Consider the following 24,495-nt stretch of genomic DNA (forward strand, 5'->3'; position numbering starts at 1 on the left):
TCAATTTACCTTTACAGGACTGATTGATTAATCAAGGTAGTTAAAACACACCCAACGTATAATACAACATCTAATCATTGAAACTGAAATATAGCTTTTTTCCCCCAAAGCTTGTCGATAAAGGAATTTCAGCAGCAGGGGACTGTGCTGTTCCTCACCTGTGACTCATAATCCCCCATGGTGCATGGTTACTCTGAGGTGCTGTGAACTATGTCTCCCTCCAGACCATGAGGATAGCTGAGGGCCAAAAATGCCCCCTACCTACAACGGAATAAGCAAGGGCGGTATTACTGAGTCCAAGCTCACTACCTGCACCAGGAACCATGAAAACCACACACAGACAACAGGAATCGAGGCATCCTCTTCCAGCATTGATGAAGGCATGACACAAAACTGGCCATGTGCTGGATCAACTTAAACGTCAATTTGCGCTTCCCTAAATTCCACTCGTTTGCAGGCTTTCGAGGAAGCTAGAAGAATTAATTTTACTCTTTTAGGTGTAGGAAAAGCTATATAATCAAAAGGCTATTCATGTAATTCTTTCGTTAACTAAAAAACTGCCTAAAATGATTCTGTTGTTGTTTTTAAAGTAATTCAGCAACTTACTAACTGGGTTACTCAATGTTGATGGTGGCTTGGTTTGGTGCTGTAACTGAAAAGTTTTTTTTGTGTTGTGATACATCTATTTTCAGTGGTGTACTGACAAAACAGCTCCAGTTTCCATTCCTAAAGATTTCGAGGAATGTGCTTTAAAACTTTTTTTAAAATGCTTTAAATCGCTGATTAGGTATACTGGCTTAGAATTTGCGACTGGTTCTACAAGAATTAGTTTGAATGGAAACCCAGGAGCAAAAACCACTTCTGAAACGTGTTCCACATGTAGCCAAATCAGTGACTATACCAAAATTAAAAACTTGCCCCAATGTGTGTACTTCCCTCAATGTAAATCCCCAAGCAGCTGTTCATCTCTTGAACTTTTAACATTTTGATCATTGCTCCAGCTTCCTTTGCAGCCCAACTCTCTTTGGAGAAATGTTATGTAGCTTCCCCAATCTCGCATCATAGCTTTGGTGTGAATCCCAGAGAACCACTACAAACTGCAATAATCCAATACCCTTCCATTTCTGGGGTTTCAGCTGATCACCCACCAAGCTGACAGCAGAAGATCGTGGAAATCCAGGTCTTTGACTTTAGAGGCATGAGAATAACATTGGCTGGGAGTTTTTAAAAAGGACTAACCCATTTACTTGCATTCTTGTCAATACCCACTGGCAGACAGAAAAAAGTGGGAACCCTGCAAAGCAATAAGTGTCTGGATTTCTTGTGGACACCCAAGGAAGTGTGGTTATGTCTTGTTCAATGCCCATTGAGCACTATCATGTGCCCTTGCTGCTGATGCCCTTCCTCAACAATCATGTGATTCCAGTCCTGCCCCAACTCATCCATGTTGGTGTCTATGCTGATTCTGAACCTTAGGTAAGTATAATACTGGCAAAAGCCACCAGACCCTACGGAGCCGTTAATAGCAACTTCTGCCTTTGTGTTTGTTGATTCTGAGGAAGGCCTGCTACTTCCTATACTGGCACTAAATTTCTTCAAAAGAGACACCTAACACTTCCATTAAACATCACCTACTAATTCCATTGCTAATTAAACTGCTCACATATTCACATCACTCCAGCACTGTTGATCCATATAAATCCAATAGAGCCCTGCCACAAATACGAATACAGAAGCCAAGTGATCAGGAAACATCAAGTTAGGAATATTTCTGTGGGCCTCTGGATCTTATCGGCTCCAGTGGGATTTAGAAGCTCAAACTGGGTGCGTTAATTTTTTTTTGGTGGGGTGGGTGGATTTCATGGAGCTCTTAAGAGAGGGAAAAACATGCTGTGTGAGGTGACTTTATGAGACTCGCCGAAAAGTCTCAATTTCCTGAAAATCCATGGCATTGTTTCTTGCAGAATAGAGGAAGTGTCTGTAAACTCTCCTGGGGCCACCAAGGCACGCCAGTGTATTTAACTCTCTGACCAAGCTCAACAAGTAACAATTAGATGTATAAAGTTAAACCAATGAATTGCAAAGTATTTACAAGTGAACATTAATTTTGAAAACCACCCACTGTCACTTTGCGTTCTCATGACGAGTCAAAATGCAAAGCCCCCCAGCTCAATTATATCATTTCAGGTCAGACATCATTTTAACCTCAAGCAGTGCAAATTAGCACAGCATCAAATCATCAGTGTGGCTCCCGTCTGCTGACCTTAATATCATCAGTTGGGAAAGACAGATTTCCGAAGTAAAAATGAAGTTCAAGAATTAAAATGCAGTGTAAATGTCAAGGGGAATAATGCAAATAAAATCATTAATTATTATTAATTCAGTATTATGCTCAGAATGCCTCATTATAATGTATAAAACATTACATTTCATAATGAGTCAGCTTCAGGGGTTGAAAATAATTTTGTTATTTTGGATAAATTTCCAAATTCCAAGTTTGCACCTCACTACCAAACTAGCATTAGGCCCAACCTACATTAATAGCTGGCCTGATGTAACAAGGTGCACAGCCATCCAGGTAATTACCCCTCCATTATCTTGTAATTATATAGCACCTTAAAACACAGTAAAACATCAAAGATGTTTACTGGGGAGTTTAGGGATATTTCCTTCATTATGTAAGAAAAAATGTATTTTTGATCAGGGAGTTGAAAGTTGTATCAGCATAATTAAGCTACCCCATACACCACGTTCATCATTCTTACAGGGTTTATAAACCCACCCCACCCCACACCCCACCCCACCCCACCCCACTCTACCCTACCACACCCCACCACCAGCAGCATCTGACACCTATTTAAGCCTGCTGGGTTCAGAATTAGCCAATATAATTTGAGGTACTGCAGCTGAAGGGATATTCACCAGTAGAGAAATGAAAATCTAAGATGTGTAAGAGGCCAGATCTGGAGTTGGAGAGAAATTGCATAAGACTGCAGAGCAGAAGAGATGACCAAGATAAGGAGGAACAAGACAACACGGAGCTTTGAAGGATAGGAACCATCAAATTTATAATTTTGATTTTAAACGTAATTTTAAATACAACATGTTAGTTTTGGATTCTGTATAGCAATTTTAAATACAACAACATGTCAGTTTTGGATTCTGTATAGCAATTAAGTATAACTAGAACTATTTTCTTGCATGTTGAATGATGGGTGAGTTAGATAGATGGTGAACATATACATTCTCATTGCCACATAATACTGACCAACTAACTGATAGCCAAAAAAAAACTTCGTGTAAACTTCTAAAATAGAGGGTAGCAGGGACTTAAAACTTCACGGGCCACTTCAAATGCAATATGTGGTGTAGAACGTCACACAGTCATTTCATTGAGTCAAAGAAACCCGAATTTAAATCTGATATTATTCATAACGACATATAGACTGTACAAGCCCTCCAGCTGACAAGGAATGAATTGTAATGTGTCACTTTTGGACCTGGGTCATTCTGAGCATAATGGTAAAAACAATGACTGCAGATGCAGAAACCAGATTCTGGATTAGTGGTGCTGGAAGAGCACAGCAGTTCAGGCAGCATCCAAGTAGCTTCGAAATTGACATTTCAGGCAAAAGCCCTTCATCAGGAATAAAGGCAGTGAGCCTGAAGCATGGAGAGATAAGCTAGAGGAGGGTGGGGGTGGGGAGAAAGTAGCATAGAGTACAATGGGTGAGTGGGGGAGGGGATGAAGGTGATAGGTCAAGGAGGAGAGGGTGGAGTGGATAGGTGGAAAAGGAGATAGGCAGGTAGGACAAGTCCGGACAAGTCATGGGGACAGTTACTGAGCTGGAAGTTTAGAACTAGGGTGAGGTGGAGGAAGGGGAAATGAGGAAGCTGTTGAAGTCCACATTGATGCCCTGGGGTTGAAGTGTTCCGAGGCAGAAGATGAGGCGTTCTTCCTCCAGGCATCTGGTGGTGAGGGCATCTTTAACCACGTGGGAAGGGAAATTGCGGTCTCTAAAGAAGGAGGCCATCTGGTGTGTTCTGTGGTGGAAATGGTCCTCCTGGGAGCAGATCCGGCGGAGGCGGAGGAATTGGGAATACGGGATGGCATTTTTGCAAGAGGTAGGGTGGGAAGAGGTGTAATCCAGGTAGCAGTGGGAGTCGGTGGGTTTGTAAAAAAATGTCAGTGTCAAGTCGGTTGTCATCAATGGAGATGGAGGGGTCCAGGAAGGGGAGGGAGGTGTCAGAGATGGTCCAGGAAAATTTAAGGTCAGGGTGGAATGTGTTGGTGAAGTTGATGAATTGCTCAACCTCCTCGCGGGAGCACGAGGTGGCGCCAATGCAGTCATCAATGTAGCGGAGGAAGAGGTGGGGAGTGGTGCCAGTGTAATTACGGAAGATCAACTGCTCTATGTAGCCAACAAAGAGACAGGCATAGCTGGGGCCCATACGTGTGCCCATGGCTACCCCTTTGGTCTGGAGGAAATGGGAGGATTCAAAGGAGAAATTGTTAAGGGTGAGGACCAGTTCGGCCAAACGAATGAGTGTGTCGGTGGAAGGGTACTGTTGGGGACGTCTGGAGAGGAAAAAAACGGAGGGCTTGGAGGCCCTGGTCATGGCGGATGGAGGTGTAGAGGGATTGGATATCCATGGTGAAGATGAGGCATTGGGGGCCAGGGAAACGGAAGTCTTGGAGGAGGTGGAGGGTGTGGAGGGTGTGGGTGGTGTCTTGAACGTATGTGGGGAGTTCCTGGACTAGGGGGGATAGGACAGTGTCGAGGTAGGTAGAGATGATTTCAGTGGGGCAGGAGCATGCCGAGACAATGGGTCGGCCAGGGTGGTCAGGCTTGTGGATCTTGGGAAGGAGGTAGAACCGGGCAGTGCGGGGTTCCCGGACTATGAGGTTGGAAGCTGTGGATGGGAGATCTCCTGAGGTGATGAGGTTCTGTATGGTCTGGGAGATGATGGTTTGGTAACGTGGGGGTGGGGTCATGGTCGGGGGGACAGTAGGAAGAGGTGTCCTCGAGTTGACGTTTGGCTTCAGCAGTGTAGAGGTCAGTGCGCCAGACTACCACTGCGCCCTCTTTATCCGCTGGCTTGATGGTGAGGTTGGGATTGGAGCAGAGGGATTGGAGGGCTGCGCGTTGTGAGGGTGAGAGGTTGGAGGGGGGTAGGGTGGTAGACAGGTTGAGGCGGTAAATGTCCCGGCGGCAGTTGTAAATGAAGAGGTCAAGGGCAGGTAATAGGACAGCGCGGGGTGTCCAGGTGGATGCAGTGTGTTGGAGGTGGGCGAAAGTGTCCTCGGAAGGTGGGAGCTGTGCTGCTTTATCCCCACCCCCACCCTCCTCTAGCTTCTCTCTCCACGATTCAGGCTCACTGCCTTTATTCCTGATAAAGGGCTTTTGCCCGAAACGTCGATTTCGAAGCTACTTGGATGCTGCCTGAACTGCTGTGCTTTTCCAGCACCACTAATCCAGAATTCTGAGCATAATACTGAATTAACAAATGATTCATGATTGATGAGAGACTGAAGTATTTTCTTTGTTAAATTGACAGCAATTTTTAAAACTAGCAATTTATAAGAAGACTAAAATTGCAAATAAGAATTTTAAATCAATTCCATATTTGCATTTATTCTGATGCATCAAGTATGGCTGACCTAATGCAGAATAATAAGATGATGAATATGATAATAAAATATACTATAGGTTGCTCCATTGAAGAAATGACTCAGCATGAACTTGATCAACCAAGTTCCGGTGCTGCTACATCCTATGATTCTCTTTGGATATTTAATCAGAGGTAAGGATGTAACAAAATAAAAATACAAGTTCTTACGCTGACACCATTTTCCCTGTCTGGCCCAAGCACTTTGCTATCTAAGAATCCCAAGTGCAAGTGCAGTGGACACTCCACACAGCAAAAGTGGCCTGAAAATTGAAGTGCCATATACTCCATAAGAATACTGAGCACTGCAGCCTCTCCAGGAACCCATGCAGAATATACTGCATTTACAACGAACTGACCTCGGAACCTGAAGGTTCAGTTGACCTTTGGAGACCTGAGATCACACTGGGTTTCAATATTCATTTCACTTTAATAATTATGAATGAAGCTTAATCCTCCAAATGGGCTGGGTCTCCTGACGGTACCACCTGGCATCTGGCTGATAATTAAAATCTAATATTTTCGTTTTATAAAACTCACTTGTGCAAAGTAAAATGTGGAACTGTGTGGAATCCAAATGCCTGAAGATTTCAAAACTCTTCAAGCACCCAATGCTTAAAACATGAAAGTGAAAATGTTCCTGCTTACCACTGGGTTTTAATAAATTTGTTACAGTATTTTGTAATGTGAGATAGTGCTTTCATTGGTCTGGGCCCACTGCCAATGACACAGCTTTGAATCCAGCAAGTTCAGACTATGGCTCACTACACTTCTAAGAGGCTGTGAGCCATGAGTCATCAAGACGCTGGCCAAACATCATGAAAACCTTCTAGATGGTGGAGTCTGTCAGTTAACAGAAATCTGTGAGTTTCTGCAGTGCATCTTGTTGAAGATACACACTGTGCATTGACAGTGAAGGGAATTAATGTTGAAGGTGGTGGATGTGGTGGCAGTCAAGTGGGAATACTTTACCCTGGATAGTGATATTGAAGTTATCCTCTCCAGGAAAGCACAGAGTATTCCATCACCCTCCTGATTGTAGATGGCGCCTTGTAGATGGAGAGCCACTGGGGAGGCAGGTCGTGAGGTACTTGCTACAGCCTCTGACTTGCTCTTACAGCTACAGTATTTATATGGCTAGTCAAGTTTAGTTTCTGGCCAATGGTTATACCCATGATGTTAATAATGGGGGTTTCAATTATGGCAGTGCCATTGAACATTTAATGGCTAGATTATAGGAGATGGTCATTTCCTGGCATTTGTGTGGCACAAACATTACTTCTCACTTGTCAATCTAAGCCCAGATGTTGGTCAGGTTTGTTGCAAATGTACATGGACTGCTTCAGTAAGTGAGGAGTCACAAATCCTACTGAACACTGTGCAATTATCATAGATCATCACCATTCTGACTTTATGATGGAGAGACGGTTATTGATGAAGCAACTGGTCAGATCCAGATTACTACCCTGAAGTACTCCTGCAGTGATATGCTGGAGTCAATATGACTGACCTTCAACAACCACAACCATCTTCCTTTTTTCTACATAAGACTGACCATCAGACAGTTTCCCCCTTGATTTCTATTGACTCCAGTTTTGCTAGGGCTCCAAGACAGAGTGTTGGCCTAGTGACATTATCACTAAACTTTTAATCCAGAAATTTAGCATATATTCTGGGGACTTGGGTTTGAATCATGCCACAGATTTTGAATTCAATATATAAGAAGAAACCTTGAATTAAAAATCTACCTATGACCATGAAACTTTTGTCTCCTCTTGGGGGAAGAAATCCCATCTGACTCACTCGTAGAAGGTAATCAGCCATCCTCACAGGCCCACATCAATGCAGTTGACTTTCAACTGATTTCTGAAATTGCCAACATGCCACTCAGTTGTATCAAACTCTATGAAGTCTCAAAAAAAAACAGAAATGGCAAAACCCACCCTGTTGGCTCTGCAAAGTACTCCAAACTAACATCAGGGGCTAGTGCCAATATTGGGAGAGCTATCTCACAGACTAGTCAAGCAACAGCCTGACACAGTCATACCTTGCAGACAATATCCCAGACAACACCATCCAGAGATCCAACCTGTCCCACCAGTAGGGAAGACCCACCAGTGGCAAGTGGTATATACAGTTGGAAGTTGCCCTGGCATTAACTCCAGACCCCAAGAAATCTGACAACTTCAGGTTCAAGCGCCTGCTGGTATGACATACCCTCCACCTTGAACTAAAGTTGAAGGAAGCACTGAGAGTAACGAGGGCTCAAATGTACTCTGGGTGGGTCTTTCAATGTCTACCACAAATGTAGCTCAGCACCAGTACTGCTGATCAAGCTGGTCATGTACTAGAAGACATAGCTACTAGGCTGGGTTTGCAGAAAGTGGTGAGGGAACCAATATGAGAGGAAAATATACTTACTGCAGATATAACTGTCCACATCATAAATCAGTAAAAGTGAACATCTCACAGATCTTGTGGAGACAAAAATCCCCCTCTTAATGCTGAGAATATCCTCTATCGTGTTGTATGGCACTATCACCTTGCATGGACTTCAAACAGATCTAGCGACTTAAGACTATGCATTCATCAGGGGCTGTAGGCCATCAACAACAGCAGAATTATACTCCAAACTAAATCAATGGGAATCAGAAGGCAAACTTTCTGCTGGCTGGAGTCATACCAAACACTTGTGGAGGTCAGCCATCTCCAGGACATTTCTGCAGGAGCTCCTCAGGGTAGTGTCCTAGACCCAACCATCTTCAGCTGCTTCATCAATGATCTTCCCTACCACCATAAGGTCAGAAGTGGAATTGTTCACTTATGATTCACAATATTCAGTGACTCTCCTCAGACACTGGAGTAGCCCACATTCAAGTGCAATACCCAGGCTTGGGCTGACAATTGTCAAATTACACTGATGCCATAAAAAGGCTAGGCAATAACTAATTCCAATAAGATACAATCTAATCACTGCCCCTTGGCATTCAATATAGTCATTACTATTACTGACAAACCATCTTGGGGGTTTCCATTAACCAGAAACTCAACTAAACCCTCTATACAAATGCTATGGTTACAAGAGCAGACAGAGACTAGGAACACTGCAGCAAGGAACTCACCTCCTGATGCTCAAAGCCTATCCACCATCTCCAAGGCACAAGTCAGGACAGTGATGGAATCCTCCCCACTTGTCTGGATGGGTGCAGCTCCAACAACACTCAAGAAGCTGGATACCATCCAGGACAAAGCAGCAGCCTGCTCAATTGGCACCACACCCACAAGCATCCACCACCAGTGTTCAAGAGCAGCAGTGTGTATTATCTACAAGATGTACTGGCCATTTTGTCAATCTTAAAATTAATGAAGTGCCCGTTGACATAAACAGTTTTTGTCAAACTCAAGTTGGTTGGATTACTAGTTTTCTGTTGGAATGCATTGGATATCTTTTCCAATGTTAGTAGTTCCACTACATTAATATTTTTGGATGAGTAGTCATTGAACCACTGTATTCTATTTCAACATATGTCCTTACAGTTTTACAGAGAATGTTTTTTCCAAGGGCTGGACTATATTTATGTCTATGAGCTTCCTTATTCCACAGAACTGTCACTATCTCAGTGCCCTCTGCCTGGCTTGCTCTGTGGGTTTTCTTGTCACGTGTGTCTTTAAGGTTTTCATATCTTATACACTTAATGGATTATGTTGTTCTCCTGTGACAAGGTTAACCTTCTCTTGGCAGGATTTCTCCCTGTTTGGTTGAAAGTTTATCTTAAAGACCCATATCATTCTCTGCAGGATTACCACAACACTGTCTTGGACATGGCTCTTCAATTTTTGGAATTCCAGGCCAGTCTTGGGAGTTTGGAGGTTCCTCATAACTCCAATCCAAGGAAACTTGGGTCCATTGTCAAAGAGTTCCACAGCATCGCATTTGGCTATAAAAGATAAAACCTGACTGAATTACTCCTCGCAAAGTGACATGACAGACTAAATGGTTGTCTTCTGTCACGACTTTATATCTCTGAAAATGATTCCATCTGAGGTACTGTGCGATTCACTACATTTGGAAGCTGTCTGGACTGTGTTGCTACTCGAGTAAGAAAATGCCACAGTGCAGTACAATTCAACATCAAATTAAGGATCTAAGCTAGTCAGTCATATGGGTGGTTGAGATGGAAAACAGAAACATTACATTGAGACTTGGTTCAAAGCATTTTATAGCATACAGCAGAAAATCTCTCTCCACCTGGCAGTGCTTAATGCTGACCGTGAAAACTCAGAAATAAAGCTCCATTTCAGAGCACTGGTATAACTTACATTTAACATAAAAGTTCATCAAAAGGTATACATTTAAAAAACAAATACTCTGGGTATAATTATGGGTTTACAATTAATGACTCTCAGCAGGGAGAAAGGTCCTCATAAACAGAATTGGCAACTGACCATTTAAACTGTTGCCAATTTCATTCCATTGCCTTCATCAGTTCATTTGATAACTTCCTTTATGAGCAATGTGCCAGGACTGAATGAAAAAGTGTTACAGAAAGGTAAGCATAGATCGGTCAGACAAAGGGAGAACTTTGTTCAAAATTAAAATCTGCTAAACTAACCTCATGTGTTCAGACCCAACAGAGAGGAATGCTGCATGATGAAAAAATTACGGTTGGAAGAGGGTCAAATAAAGAAGAAACATTTCCTGTATGCTCTGCAGATAGCAGTCACACAGCAACAAGCAATATCTTTTGGGCTGCACGGTGGCACAGTGGTTAGCACTGCTGCCTCACAGCGCCAGAGACCTGGGTTCAACTCCCGCCTCAGGCGACTGACTGTGTGGAGTTTGCACGTTCTCCCCGTGTCTGCGTGGGTTTCCTCCGGGTGCTCCGGTTTCCTCCCACAGTCCAAAGATGTGCAGGCCACGTGAATTGGCCATGCTAAATTGCCCATAGTGTTAGGTAAGGGGTAAATGTAGATGTAGGGGTATGGGTGGGTGACGCTTCGGCGGGGCGGTGTGGACTTGTTGGGCCGAAGGGCCTGTTTCCACACTGTAAGTAATCTAAAAAACAACAAAGGAAAATTAAAGGGAATATTGGTGGGGGCTTGGGGGTATGATTTAAATGGTTAAAAATGAGTGCCCAATTCCAACTCATCACAAAGCTGCCAATTTTGGGATCGGCCATGACAGATTTGGAGAGGCAAGTCAGTCATTTTAGTCTGTCATAACTTACAGCAGTGTAGACAAAGCAGGAGGCTGGAAAAACACAACAAGCCAGGCAGCATCATCAGCCTTACTTAAAATTCCCACTGCCCGCTGAATTTCTGTATTGTCTTCAGTGAAATTTGCTGTAAATTAGAGGTCCCAAGAGCATCTGGGATGCATCAGGGCAAGCAATTCTGTGTCTAAATAATCAGACTGAAGGCTGTCAATGGGCAGTGCAGAGTTAATCAGAAAATTCAGCAGGATATTGATTTTCTGCATCAAATCAGGAAAAGGAAGATGGGAAGATAGAGAGAGAGGAAAAGAAAGAGGAAAAGTATGGGAAAATTCAGTTTTGAAAATCCTCAATAATGATTAAAATCAGAAGAACAAGATGTCATAACTGTTCAAGTTGCTTTGACTGTCAGAGTGATTGTTTAGTATTAACTTAAGAGTTGCCACACCATTAAGAAGAGCACACTTAGACTGAACTGACCAAATCTTTGTGTGAATTCTAGTTCATATCCACAGCATAATTACAAATACTTCACACCACTAAACACATTGGATTGGGGAGCCATGTAGCAAAGTGCCTTTTTTAATGCACTTTACTGACATACTTCAGCCAACTTCCTGACTCTCACATTTGACTGCATATATCTGCACTTTCCTGAAATTACTATCCTTTTTGTGCATAAGTAATGGAGAGCACAGACCATTATTTTTACAGTAAATGCTGGTCCATGGAGGTTAATGAGAAGATGCTCTTGGATTTCGGTAACAAATTAAATCTAATGTGCCTGATGTTCTATGGTGAAGAAAATGCAGCAACTGAAGGGAGGCAGCTGCTGAAAGGTATGTAACAAAGCAACAGGGAAAATGGACTTGCAACCCAAAGACAGCTGTTCAAATTCCACCATGACAACTGGGGAACTGAAAATTAGGAACCTAACTAAAACTTCAATAAAAGGTCAATATCATAATATTGACCACTAAGTTACCCGATTACCATAAAACCCATCAAGCTCACTAATGTCAACCAGAAAGAGAAACGTGCCATCCTTCCTGATTTTCTCCATATGTGACAGAAGAACCACAGCGATATGGGTGACCCTGAAGTGCCCTCTTAAGTGGCTGAGTAAACCATTCAGTTTTGTCAAAAGCAAAACAAAAATCCACAATTCAACACTGAGGCAGTGCTTTCTTCACACACAGTCAATATCTATTTGACCTCAGCACCACGTGCAATGGGGGATAAATAAATGTTGGCCTCGTCACTGACAAATACATCCGAACAACGCATGAAAGCAAACAGGAAATGGTTTCTCCAGCTGTGCATGTGCCAGGAGCACTAGGGTCCTCTACAACCTGCTGCATCTGTTCTTGCCCCAATTTCCACAACTGCCCCAGTGATCTCCAGACACCATTCTCTTCCCTTCTCTGTCCAAACTCAGCAGTGTAACCCCAGAGCGTATCCCTGCAGTCAAACATTCCTTTCAAGCTGAGTGGCTGCACAAAAAGACAAAGGTTTCCATGTGGACTATGTACATGTCAGTACCTTTAGGTTATCACAAAAATTTAAAGGGAACATTAATTTGAACAAATTTCTAGTACATGTCAAAACAGGATTAAAGAGAACAGTGTGGTTGACTCTGCCTGCAGTCTACAGATAACATCCTTACAGTTGATAGCCTTGTCATCAGTCTCCAGGTAATATCTCAGCAACGGGCTAACACTGGCTGAGAGATCTAGAGCCACTATGATGGTCAGAGCTTCCTGTTTTATCCTCAGGCCATTCCCCCTCTACCTCCAGACCTTTCCCACTAAAGGTAGCCTTATAAAGACATCTGGTCATGAGTAGATTTCCTCCGGTAATAAATTATTGAATGAATCATACACATTGGGAAGAATGTTATGGAGATAATGGGTGTCTTGACTGCTGACTGGAAAACAACAAGCAGCCCATATTACATCCTTAATGGAAAGCGTGCTTTATTCCTTGCCAAGCAGGCAGTTGAGTGGTCATTGGTGGGCCTTCATGGGATCAGAACTGATCCCTTTCACTCTGAGGGCTGCTGGCCAATCAGAGGCAACAACACTTTTACCTGGCAATGACACAGGAGAGGCAGTCATTGCTGCTGGAAAGTCATCCACTCTCAGCTTTTTTGGATGCCTGACCTCAGTGAATAGTGATAGTAGGAGATAATTTCTAATGAATGTCTTTCCTTGTCCTGCCATTACTGGAGTGTTCTCTACTTGCTTGAAGTAGATGATGTCGACATAAGTATAGTTTGTAGTTGACTCATTTGGCAAAGGTAACCAGGAAGCCCATCAGCATTCCAACCTCTGCATATGGGTCAAGTCCAAGATGGCAGCAGGGCTCCTGTGCTCTGTCCGATTCCTTTCTTCTTTCTCTATTCACATTTTTTCTTCCTTTCTACTTACCTCCCATCCTCAGATGATATCAGTGGCGAGGGTTTGAGACAGCACAGCCTTGAGGTAGAGCCTAGTATAGACTCATCTGCTTCGTCCTTTATTTTTTTCTCTCTCTTTCTCTGCTTTAGAAGGACGGTATTGCTGATCTTTTAACTTTATTTCTTTATTTTTCTAATTTATACCTAAGATTTTGTACCTAGGCTCCTTTGGACTCAAGATGCACTGGAAATGGTGACTTTGTACATTTTTCACTGTACTCATGTATTCCTCTACTTGAGTTCAAGAGGTAGTAAAACCTAATTCTAATATGGCTTGCTATATAGAGAAGGTACCCCTCTATGAGGCTCAAATATTGTGATCAACAGTCTGTGGTCTGTTAGTGGGGTTAATTCTTGGCCAAGCATTGACAGAATCTTCGAATGCCAAAAATGATTAATAAAACTTCTTTCTCTATCTGTGCATAGTTCATTTCTCCACTTACTTAAAATGATCTTGATTCAAAAGGCGTTTCCTTCTCTTCACCATTGGGTAATATATGTGAAATGATTGCTCCCACTCCATTCCATGATGCATCACTTGCTTGTTGCAATGACAACTTTGGGTCAAAGGGATTTGAACTTCTGACTTTAATAAAGCTTTTTCACATTCATCCTCCCATTTCCAAACCTTGTTTTGTCATAAATTGTGCAACAGCTTCAGAAATAGATGCGCAATTTGGAATAGGCCTGCCATAGTAATCTAGCAGACACAAAAATGATTGCAGTTAGTTTACATTTTTAGGTACTGGTGCCTCAGTTATGGTTTTTACTTTCGAATATAACTTGTATAGTTCCTTAGCTTCAATGACATGACCTGAATATTTAATGGAAAATTTAAAAAGTTTACATTTGTCTTTCCTCACTTTAGGGCATAACCATCAAGTCTCTACAGCTTAGTAACTAAAAATTGTGGAGGTGTGCTTTTCCATTTCTTCCCATGAATAAATTATCATCGAGGTAATAGTGGACTCCTTCCAATCCACTTAAAATCTGATCCAATGCACGTTGGAACAATGCAGGTACAAATGTGATTGTGTATGTCATAATCAAGTATTTCTGTAATTCAGGATAAATTGATCTGCAGATTTCCAGTTTACTTAAAAACGACCTTCTGCTGGTTCAGCAAATTGATCATCGATTAAAGGCAACTGATACTACTAAAAACATAATTCATCATTAATAATGACCTTAAAATCACCACAGATGTGTACTGGTCCATCTGTCTTCATTATTGGTACAATAGATGTGCCCAATCACTCACATTTAAGTGTTCAAGGACTCCTGTCTTGACCAACCTTCCTAATTCTGCCTCGACATTTGGTCTGATTGTCTAAGGCACTGATCGAGCCTGACAATATTTGGCTCAATTCTTAATGTCGGTTTTCCATTTGACAAAGATCGTTCCCATGCTTCACAGATCTAAATTATAAGCAATGGCATACTTCATTACAATTTGTGATAGATCATGCTCAGAATCTGACAAGTCATTTAGTTAGGGGTAACTCATTGGTGATTGAGTTAAGATAACCTGGAACACGATATCTCATAACACAATATCTCACGTGACTGAACTATTCTGATACACACTTGCAGGTAACACTAATGTGATGACCACCACCATTCTTTCTGATTTGCCATTTAGTAAGGGAGTGACCCAATCTGTTGGTATAGCCAACAACAGCCATTATGTTCATAGCAACTCCTCTACAGACTGAAAGAACATGAGCAAAGTTCAAACTCTAACTATTCGTGTAGATTTTCTTGAGTTTCTGTATTTTCACTGTATGTTGTTCATGGTTTGTCCTCAAGCAGACCTGTTCGATTTGCCCTTCTTTTGCCACAGCTCCTGCATACAATGTGACTATCCCAGAGGTCTGCGGCTGTGCGACCAGGTTTTCCACTCAGATGGCAGTTTTGTATGCATCGGTGCTCTCAACCACCATTTCGTTGAACTCTCAAACTTGAGCTTACCTATTCAACCACCTTGGTTGCTAGTCCTAGTATTTTTATTAAGTTTAGGCTCCTTTCCATCAGTAATCTCTTACGGGGACCTTAAATCAAAAACTAATCTGTCTCTGATAGCATCATTTAAGCAGTCTCCGAATTCATAAAATTCTGCTAACTTTTTTTCAAAATTGCTACAAACTGGGAAATAGATGCAACCAACATGCTGATTATATTTGTGGAATCTGAACCTTCCAACAAGTTCTGTAGGATTCCCATTACTTCTTCCCACGTTTTGGAATGCAGTTTCTCTGGCTGCACCAAGTGCCTCAGGACGGTAAAAAATTTCCCCTACAATACTCAGGACCACAAGGATGACTATATCTGCTTCAAGTTGTTGGCTTGAGTGAAGCAAGGGAATCTTCCAGTGTAGGAGTTTCAGCTTTTGGTATTTTTCATCATACAGTTCCATGGAGCAAAACGTACCCCCTTTGTGTTTGCAAGTGGAATTAACTGTGTAGCAACGTCCTATGAAAATTTTAGCACTATCTTGCTTTATCTCACTTTTGCCCATTTAAAACAAGATGTTTCTAAGGTAGCCTGTTCTTTTATCCTCTGAGACTATACCCCGAACTCAAAACATTTCCCTCCGGGAAGGGTACTCAATCCTCGCAGTGTCCTTCCCAGGTGGGGTAAATTACAAGCTGCTTCCGCACCAATCACCTTTTCCCTGGGGTGTACTCCTTTTCAATGAGTGCTCGCTTTGGTGCAGCAATGGTGCTTTTGATTTCTTTTTTACTGAAGAGCCTCCGCGATCTGCAGTGGGGACTGAGATTCTAGTTCATTTCTTTTTGATGGATCAGTGGATTCACCCAATAGATCCTGAATCAGTTTTTACCCTTGCTGCCAGTTTTCTGTGTGTTATGTTTCAAGAAGCACAAGGAAGCCAAAGGAGCTCTATTATATGAGGTGCAAGTTAGACTGAACTGCTTCCCTCCAAAATAGCCAATGACACTTTTTAAATAACGGTCCTCCAATATTTAGCAAATACATGTGGTCTTAAGATTGCACTTTATAAAACATAAAGCAACCACTAAGAGATTTAGAAAAATATATAGTAGAACATTACAGCGCAGTTCAAGCCCTTCGGCCCTCGATGTTGCACCGACCTGTGGAACCAATCTGAGACCCATCTAACCTCCACTATTCCATTCTCGTCCATATGCCTATCCACTGACCAAATAAATGCTCTTAACATTGGCAAGTCTACTACTGTTGCAGGCAGTGCGTTCCACACCCCTACTACGGACTAAAGAAACTACCTCTGACATCTGACCTATATCCATCACCCCTCAATTTAAAGCTACATCCCCTCGTGCTAGCCACCATCAGAGGAAAAAGGCTCTTACTGTCCACCCTATTTAACCCTCTGAATATCTGATAGGTCTCAATTAAGTCACTTCTCAACCTTCTTCTACATAAGAAAAACAGCCTCAAATCTCTCAGTGTCATAAGATCTTCCCTCCATCCTAGGCAACATCCTACTAAATCTTCTCTGAACCCTTCCTGTGTAATGTGTAATCTAACAACTGTTAAGAAGGTATCTTTTTAAATTCCCTTGTTAAGTATGATCCACCATGTAGAGTGAACAAAGTATTTTGACCTCAGCACAAAGCAATTGGACTAAAAGTTGAGGTCATTCGAAGATCAACTGGCAGTTGGGAGCACAACTGAGTCACTATCACTAATCAAGTCCAAGCATCAAAGGCAGGACTCGTTCAGGCAACTTAGGTGCTATTGGCATTGTCTGGATACTTGGAACCTGGGGTTTCACCTTGAGGAAGACAGTTTGTTAAGGTGCCTTTAAACGAAGGTGAATTTTGAGAAAAAAGCCTTCCTCATCCAGGTTGTGGAATTGTACTGAACTACCTGTGGGAATGCTCTCCTCCCACCTCAATTAGTTGCACCTCCCATTTGTGACCAGAAGAGGTGTCTGTTGCAAAAAATGCAGGTTGTAACAAACTGACCCACAAACAAAAGATACCAGCGATGCACAGAATGTACAGTTAAAGTTCAGAATCCTCCTGTTTATGCAGACATCTACTGGATTAAATGCAGGTACCAACAACTCAGAGACGCCGTCAACGTGCAGACAATTTCTGCACAGTAAGTTGTCCTGTGCTTACATATTGCGTAAGTGATGGCATGAGATCAAATGTCATGGAATCAAATGTCACGTGACCAAGCCTCCCAAAAATATGCCAAACACAGGTTAGAATTCTTCAGTACAACATATCTCAGTAGAAATGTTCAGCAACCGGAAATTGCATTGAAATCGTAAACCATAAACTTTACAACTGAGCTTTGACAAAATCTCAAAAGAAGAGGCTAGACCCGCTCTTGATGGATTTTATACAAAGGAATCAGAGGGAAATCAGGAGGGCAAAAAAGGGACATGAGATAGCTTTGGCAAATAGGATTAAGGAGAATCCAAAGAGTTGTAAAAAACAAATACTTTAAGGTCAAAAGGGTAACCAGGGAGAGAATAGGGCCCCTCAAAGATTAGCAAGGCAGCCTTTGCATGGAGCTGCAGGAGATGGGGGAGATACTAAACTAGTATTTGCATCAGTATTTACTGTGGAGAAGGGCATGGAAGATAGAGAATGTGGGGAAATAGATGGTGGCACCTTGAAAAATTTCCATGTTACAGAGGACGTGGTGCTGGATATCATGAAACACATAAAAGTGGATAAATCCCCAGGACCTGATCAGGTGTACCCTAGAACTCTGTGGGAAGCTAGGGAAGTGACTACTGGGCCTCTTGCTGAGATATTTGGACCATCAATGGTCACAGGCGAGGTGCCAGAAGACTGGAGGTTGGCTAACGTGGGACCATTATTTAAGAAAGGTGGTAAAGACAAGCCAGGGAACTATAGACCGGTGAGCCTGACGTCCGTAGTGGGCAAGGTGTTGAAGAGAATCATGAGGGACAGGATGTACATGTATTTGGAAAGGCAAGGACTGATTAGGGATAGTCAACATGGCTTTGTATGTGGGAAATCATGTCTCACAAACTTGATTGAGTTTTTTTGAAGTAACCAAGAGGATTGATGAGGGCAGAGCAGTAGCTGTGATCTATATGGACTTCAGTAAGGCATTCTATAAGGTTCCCCAGGGCAGACTGGTTGGCAAGGTTAGATCTCATGGAACACAGGGAGAATTAAACATTTGGATACAGAACTAGCTTGAAGATCGAAGTCAGAGGCTGGTGGTGGAGGGTTGTTTTTCAAACTGGAGGCCCGTGACCAGTGGAGTGCCACAAGGATCGGTGCTGGGTCCTCTACTTCTTATCATTTATATAAATGATTTGGATGTGAACATAGGAGGTATAGTTAATAAGTTTGCAGGTGACACGAAATAGGTGGTGTAGTGGACAGCGAAAAACGTGACCTCAGAGTACAACGGATGAGACAGGTCAATGGGCTGAGGATTGGCGGATGGAGTTTAATTTAGATAAATGCAAAGTGCTGTGTTTTGGAAAAGCAAATCAGAGCAGGACTTATACACTTAATGGTAAGGTCCTAGGAAGTGTTGCTTACCAAAGAGACCTCGGAGTGCAGGTTCATAGTTTCTTGAAATTGGAGTCGCAGGTCGATAGGATAGTGAAGGCGGTGTTTGGTATGCTTTCCTTTATTGGTCAGAGTATTGAGTAGAGTCATAGAGTCATAGAGGTGTACAGCATGGAAACAGACCGTTCGGTCCAACCCGTCCATGCCGACCAGATATCCCAACCCAATCTAGTCCCATCTGCCAGCATCCGGCCCAAATCCCTCCAAACACTTCCTATTCATATACCCATCCAAATGCCTCTTAAATGTTGCAGTTGTACCAGCCTCCACCACATCATCTGGCAGCTCATTCCATACACGTACCACCCTCTGTGTGAAAAAGTTGCCCCTTAGTCTCTTTTATATCTTTCCCCTCTCACCCTAAACCTATGCCCTCTAGTTCTGGACTCCCTGACCCCAGGGAAAAGACTTTGTCCATTTATCCTATCCATGCCCCATGCCCCTCAATTTTGTAAACCTCTATAAGGTCACCCCTCAGCCTCCAACGCTCCAGGGAAAACAGCCCCAGCCTGTTCAGCCTCTCCCTCTAGCTCAGATTCTCCAACCCTGGCAACATCCTTGTAAATCTTTTCTGAACCCTTTCAGGTTGCACAACATCTTTCTGATAGGAAGGAGACCAGAATTGCACGCAATATTCCAACAGTGGCCTAACCAATGTCCTGTACAGCCGCAACATGACCTCCCAACTCCTGTACTCAATACAGGATCTAAATTATAGGGAGATGCTGAATAGGCTGGGGCTGTTTTCCCTGGAGCGTCAGAGGCTGAGGAGTGAGAGGTTTATAAAATCATGAGGGGCATGGATAGGATAAACAAAGTCTTTTCCTGGGTAAGGGAGTCCAAACCTAGAGGGCATAGTTTTAGGGTGAGATGGGAAAGATATAAAAGGATCCTAAGGGGCAACGTTTTCACTCAGAGAGTGGTATGGGTATTGAATGAGATGCCAGAGAAAGTGGTGGAGGCTGATACAATTACAACATTTAAAAGGCATTTGGATGGGTATATAAATAGGAAGGGTTTGGAGGAGTATGGGCCAGGTACTAGCAAATGGGACTAGATTGGATTGGGATATCTGGTCGGCATGGACAAGTTGGACCAAAGGGTCTGTTTCTGTGCTGTACATCTCTATGACTCTGAATAGTACAAGGAGAGCTACCTCATCTGACCTTCACATAGCCAAGTTAAAAGAATTTTAATATATGCGAACAAGAAGGCTATCAAACCTGCATCTGCACACCAAAACTTCTCATGAAAACATCAGAATGAATATGTAAGGTTAAGGTTCATTTTGATGCCCCATACAAATTAATTAAAAAGATGTTAGAAATTGTGTTCAGCCTTGACAAAACATAACAAATTGTACCATCAGAAACAGCTAGATATTCAGACAACATGGCAGACATGGTGTTACAAAGTTTAACCATGGTACCTGTACAAATATGTACTCTTACTCTCTGTAAATGTTGTATGATCAAGGAGTTAGATCAGAGCATTTCCTACCTGCTTTCCGTCAAGTGTGTATAGCCTTCTGACTGCTCCAGAATCTAACTTGATGGCGTCTGTAATGTCATTTAACACCTGCTCGAACGAATGCGCTGTCTTTTTATTGAGAAGAATCCTCACAGCTTTCCGTGGTTTTACACCACTGCGGATAACAGTCACCAGTTTGGGCCTGATAAAATCCTTGGATTCTTTTCCTTCACCTCTTGATGTCAGTGATGAGAGAGAGCGGGATGTTCCTGCTTTGATATTGACTGACCAGTTTGGATTAACGTTCTTCGCATAGTCTACTTTCCGAAATGGCTCATTGGATGCACAAACATAGCTTTCTCCTGTTTGAAAAGAAAAGATACCCTTGTAAAGCATAGATTCACTTTCCGAAGGATTGTATTTCTGATTTCATCTTTACCATATCTATTGGGTACTCATTAAAATAGACAGTTATATCCCATTGCTTTCAATAAACAAAAAAGTGTCATTATAAGAAATATTATGGCATTTTTACATCAGTAACTTGATACCATAAGAACTCTTTTGAAGAAAACTAGTGAAATACTCTAAACATGTGAAGCAGATTGATCTTTCTGTAGAATGTAGCAGTTCATCCTCTTCACAAAGTCTGGCCAAAAATAGCTTTAGGAATGGTCACAAGGTATAACTTACAAATATTGTTTAAAAGGTTAAATTAATAACATGAACGACATCACAACAAACAGTTTAACCATGTGATGCTTGTTAAGTATATATTTGTTGAATAGCATGGAGACCAGCTCAACGGAATACAGCTTCTCCAGAGTACATAACTCAGAATGTCATGTAGAAATCTGGCATTATGAGGGAAGAAGTGTTGTTCTGCTTTCACAAGACAGGAATGGTCTGAGACAAGGAGTGAGAAAGGGAGGCTGAAGTGCTGAGGTCCAGAGTTCTCAATTAGCTGAGTAGGTCAGTGATTAATTACTCACCCCAGTAGTTTTCTTTTCTCAAAATCAGGATCAGGAAGATTGTCAGGTTAAATTGCTCAATACAACTAAAAATGACCACAGTGTGATTTTAGAACTTCAATTTTTTTTTGTTTTCCATCATGGGATGTGGAGATCACTGATTAAGTCAGCATTTCTTACTTTCCCCTGATTGCCCTTGAGAAAGTGAGCCGTCTTCTTAAACTGTTGCAGCCCATAGGGTACAGGGACACCTAAAATGCTGTTCAGGAGGGAGTTCAGGATTTTGACCCAACAGTGAAGTAAAGGCAATACAGTTCCAATTCAGGATGATGGGTGGCTTCGAGAGAACTTACAGGTGGTGTCCCCTTGCATCTGTCGCCCTTGTCATTCCAGGAGTTAGAGGTTGCAAGTTTGGAATGAGCTGCTGAAGATGGACTGTACAGATGACACACACTGCTGCCACTGTGCATCAGTGGTGAAGGAAACAAAGTTTAAAAGATGGTGGATGTTAATTAAGAGCAAATGTTTGGTCCTTGACAGTTTGAGTGTTTTTGGGGGCTCCAAATTAGTGAGAAATGACCAGGTGGCAAATACAGTGGAGACTCAGCTCCAACAAGACATCAGTATTTCCTGGATACATGCTGGGACCTTCCTTCTTGTGGCTCAAGCCATGCCTTGAGATCTGTTTGATGGGGACATCACTCTGGAAGTGTCAGAAATGACAGAGAATGGCATGTTAAACACAAAACTGGAGGGGTGGAGGATGAGGGCACAAGAAGCCACTGTCATAGCTTGGGGAGGAGGGCAAGGGATGGAAACAGAAGCATGGGCCTAGGACAGACATGTTCAAAAGCTCTGCCCTTTGAGGCTCGGTCCATCAGCTTCCATCCAACATCATCCTCCTCTGCCTGGCTGAATTTTTTCTCACATTGAGCAACTTCCCCTTTAATTTCATTCACTTCTCCAAACAGAATAGGTCACTGAGTATCACCACCTCCCTTTTTATTGCATATACAAAACATTCCTTGTTCCCGTCCAACTCAGGACATCCTTAATCTTTTCATGGAATAGTAATGACTGTAGTGGCCCTCTTACTGCAATTGCTCAAAACCAAAACCAAAACTTTCAGCTGACTTCCAATTTCCATTTTCTCTCACCGTCACATGGACTTTCTCCCAGACGTTCCTTCCCTTCCGTGATTTTTCCATTTCTGGGATAGGCTGTAAATGAATATTCACTGTAAGCCCTTCAATTCCCAAAGCTACCTCGACTACATATTCTCAAAACTTGCTTCCTAAGACTTAATTCCGTTCCTCCAGTTTCTCCAACTCTGTTGCATCCATTCTGATGACACCAACATTCATTCCAAAATTTCTGATATATCATCCTTAACTAAGGATTCTCCCCACAGTTGTCTGGTTCTTCACAATGTCTATCCCCTTCCCTGAATTCTGGTCCCACCTTTTCCTTCCCTTGTCTTCATCTTGATACCCCAGGACATTCTATCGATCATAGTTCATCATTTTTGCCACCATGAAACACATTGTTCCCTCCTTTAACCTTCCACAGAAATGGTTCCCTCCACAATCTTCTAGTCCACTTCTCAGTTACCCTCAAAACCTCCAACTCTTCCACGTAAGCACAATAAATGAACACCTCTCATTTCATATTCTTCCTTCTCACTGTCGGAAGCCACAAATACCCCTTCCAAGTGATCAGCAATTCACATGTACTTCTTTCAACGTAGCATATCATGTCTGCTGCTTAGAATACTGTCTAGCCTACACTGCGGAGACAAAATGCAGATTACACGATTGCTGCACAGAATATTACCATTCAGTCCTCAAGCGTGACCCTGAGCTTTCAGTTGCTGGTCATTTTAATTCTTCACTTCTCACCTTGAGTTGACCTCCACCTCTTACAATGAGATTCAACATAAACTTGGAAGAAGCGCACTTCATATTCCAATTTTACGGTCTTCCAGACTCAACATGGAGTCCAACATTTTCAGAGCATAACTCTTCTCCCCAAATTGTTATTCTTTTTTACTTTTTCCACAGTTTTTCGTTTTATTTAGAGAGCTGCTGCTCCTTATTCTGCTGTTCCTGCCTCCTGTAGCCAGTATGAAACTTCTTTATTTCTGCCATTTTCACTCGCTTTGGCTCTGTTCTGAAAATAATTTTGTCATTTAATGTCACCTGACTTCCATTCTATCGCATATCTTCTTGTTTTTTTGTGTCCCATCCTCCCTTTCACAGGCTGAAAATCGATTGCAGTCCTTAATTTATCTCAGTACTCATGACATGACGTATCTGAGTCTACCCTGTTTCTCTTTCCACATATGCTGACTGACTGCCTGTGTATTTCCAGTATTTTGTGTTTTTAAGCTGACACAACTCATGCTACTGATGCCAAACATGCGAAGTACAAACAGAAAATACTGGAAATTCTCAGAAGGTCAGACAACATCTCTGGAGAGTAAAGCAGCTAGTGAAATGACAACTGAATGACATTTATGCAGAATGATGTAAGTATTCATTTCACATATTTTCTGAACAGGGTCCATTGAAACTTAACATGATCTCCTTGTTTTTCCTTCTTGTACATCTCGACTGGAATTCTGATACGTCGCTACCTTGCCAAAGGCCTACTCGAGTTGCTACACTTAGCAACGTAACCAGTTATATTGGTTCATTTCAGTATCTCCTTGCCACTCTAACCCAGTTACTTAGCCTTCCACAGTCACTTTCTTTTATCATTTATCAATATAGACCATCCCCTTCCTTTCCTAAATTTCACTTGTTAATTGTCTACCAAATCTCATGCTTGTTTATGCCTCCCACATTATTTGCTTTAATCTGTATCATCTGCAGACTGAGCTCACGACTATTACTGTCAAGTGAACAATGAAGACCAATCAGTTTGGAAATTGCAGCTCTCAGGACACACTGTCGCTTTGCATAAGTACTCTGTGAACTCCCAGGACACATTAACATCACTCTGTACAGGTAATCTGTGTTCATAACTACCATCAATTCTCTCATACTTGACAGCTAGACAGGCCTGCAAAACACACAGGCCCTGGCGTTTCTTTTATTCAGAGGGGATGAGGTAGCAGTAGAATAAATAACCCAGAACTC

At 42.3% G+C, this 24,495-nt stretch overlaps 1 protein-coding gene across 4 annotated transcripts in view; it reads right to left on the reverse strand.

Moving 5' to 3' along the window:
* Nucleotides 1-24,495, reverse strand: part of dclk2a (doublecortin-like kinase 2a) — a 320,451-nt gene that overhangs the window by 245,274 nt on the left and 50,682 nt on the right. For all 4 annotated transcript variants that reach the window (XM_072564911.1, XM_072564420.1, XM_072565652.1 and 1 more), the window contains exon 2: nt 20,415-20,746. In XM_072564911.1, coding sequence (XP_072421012.1) covers nt 20,415-20,746 — 332 coding nt within the window. The remainder of the gene's footprint in view (nt 1-20,414; nt 20,747-24,495) is intronic.

The sequence above is a fragment of the Chiloscyllium punctatum genome, chromosome 1 (genome assembly GCF_047496795.1).
Source record: "Chiloscyllium punctatum isolate Juve2018m chromosome 1, sChiPun1.3, whole genome shotgun sequence".
NCBI lineage: Eukaryota > Metazoa > Chordata > Chondrichthyes > Orectolobiformes > Hemiscylliidae > Chiloscyllium > Chiloscyllium punctatum.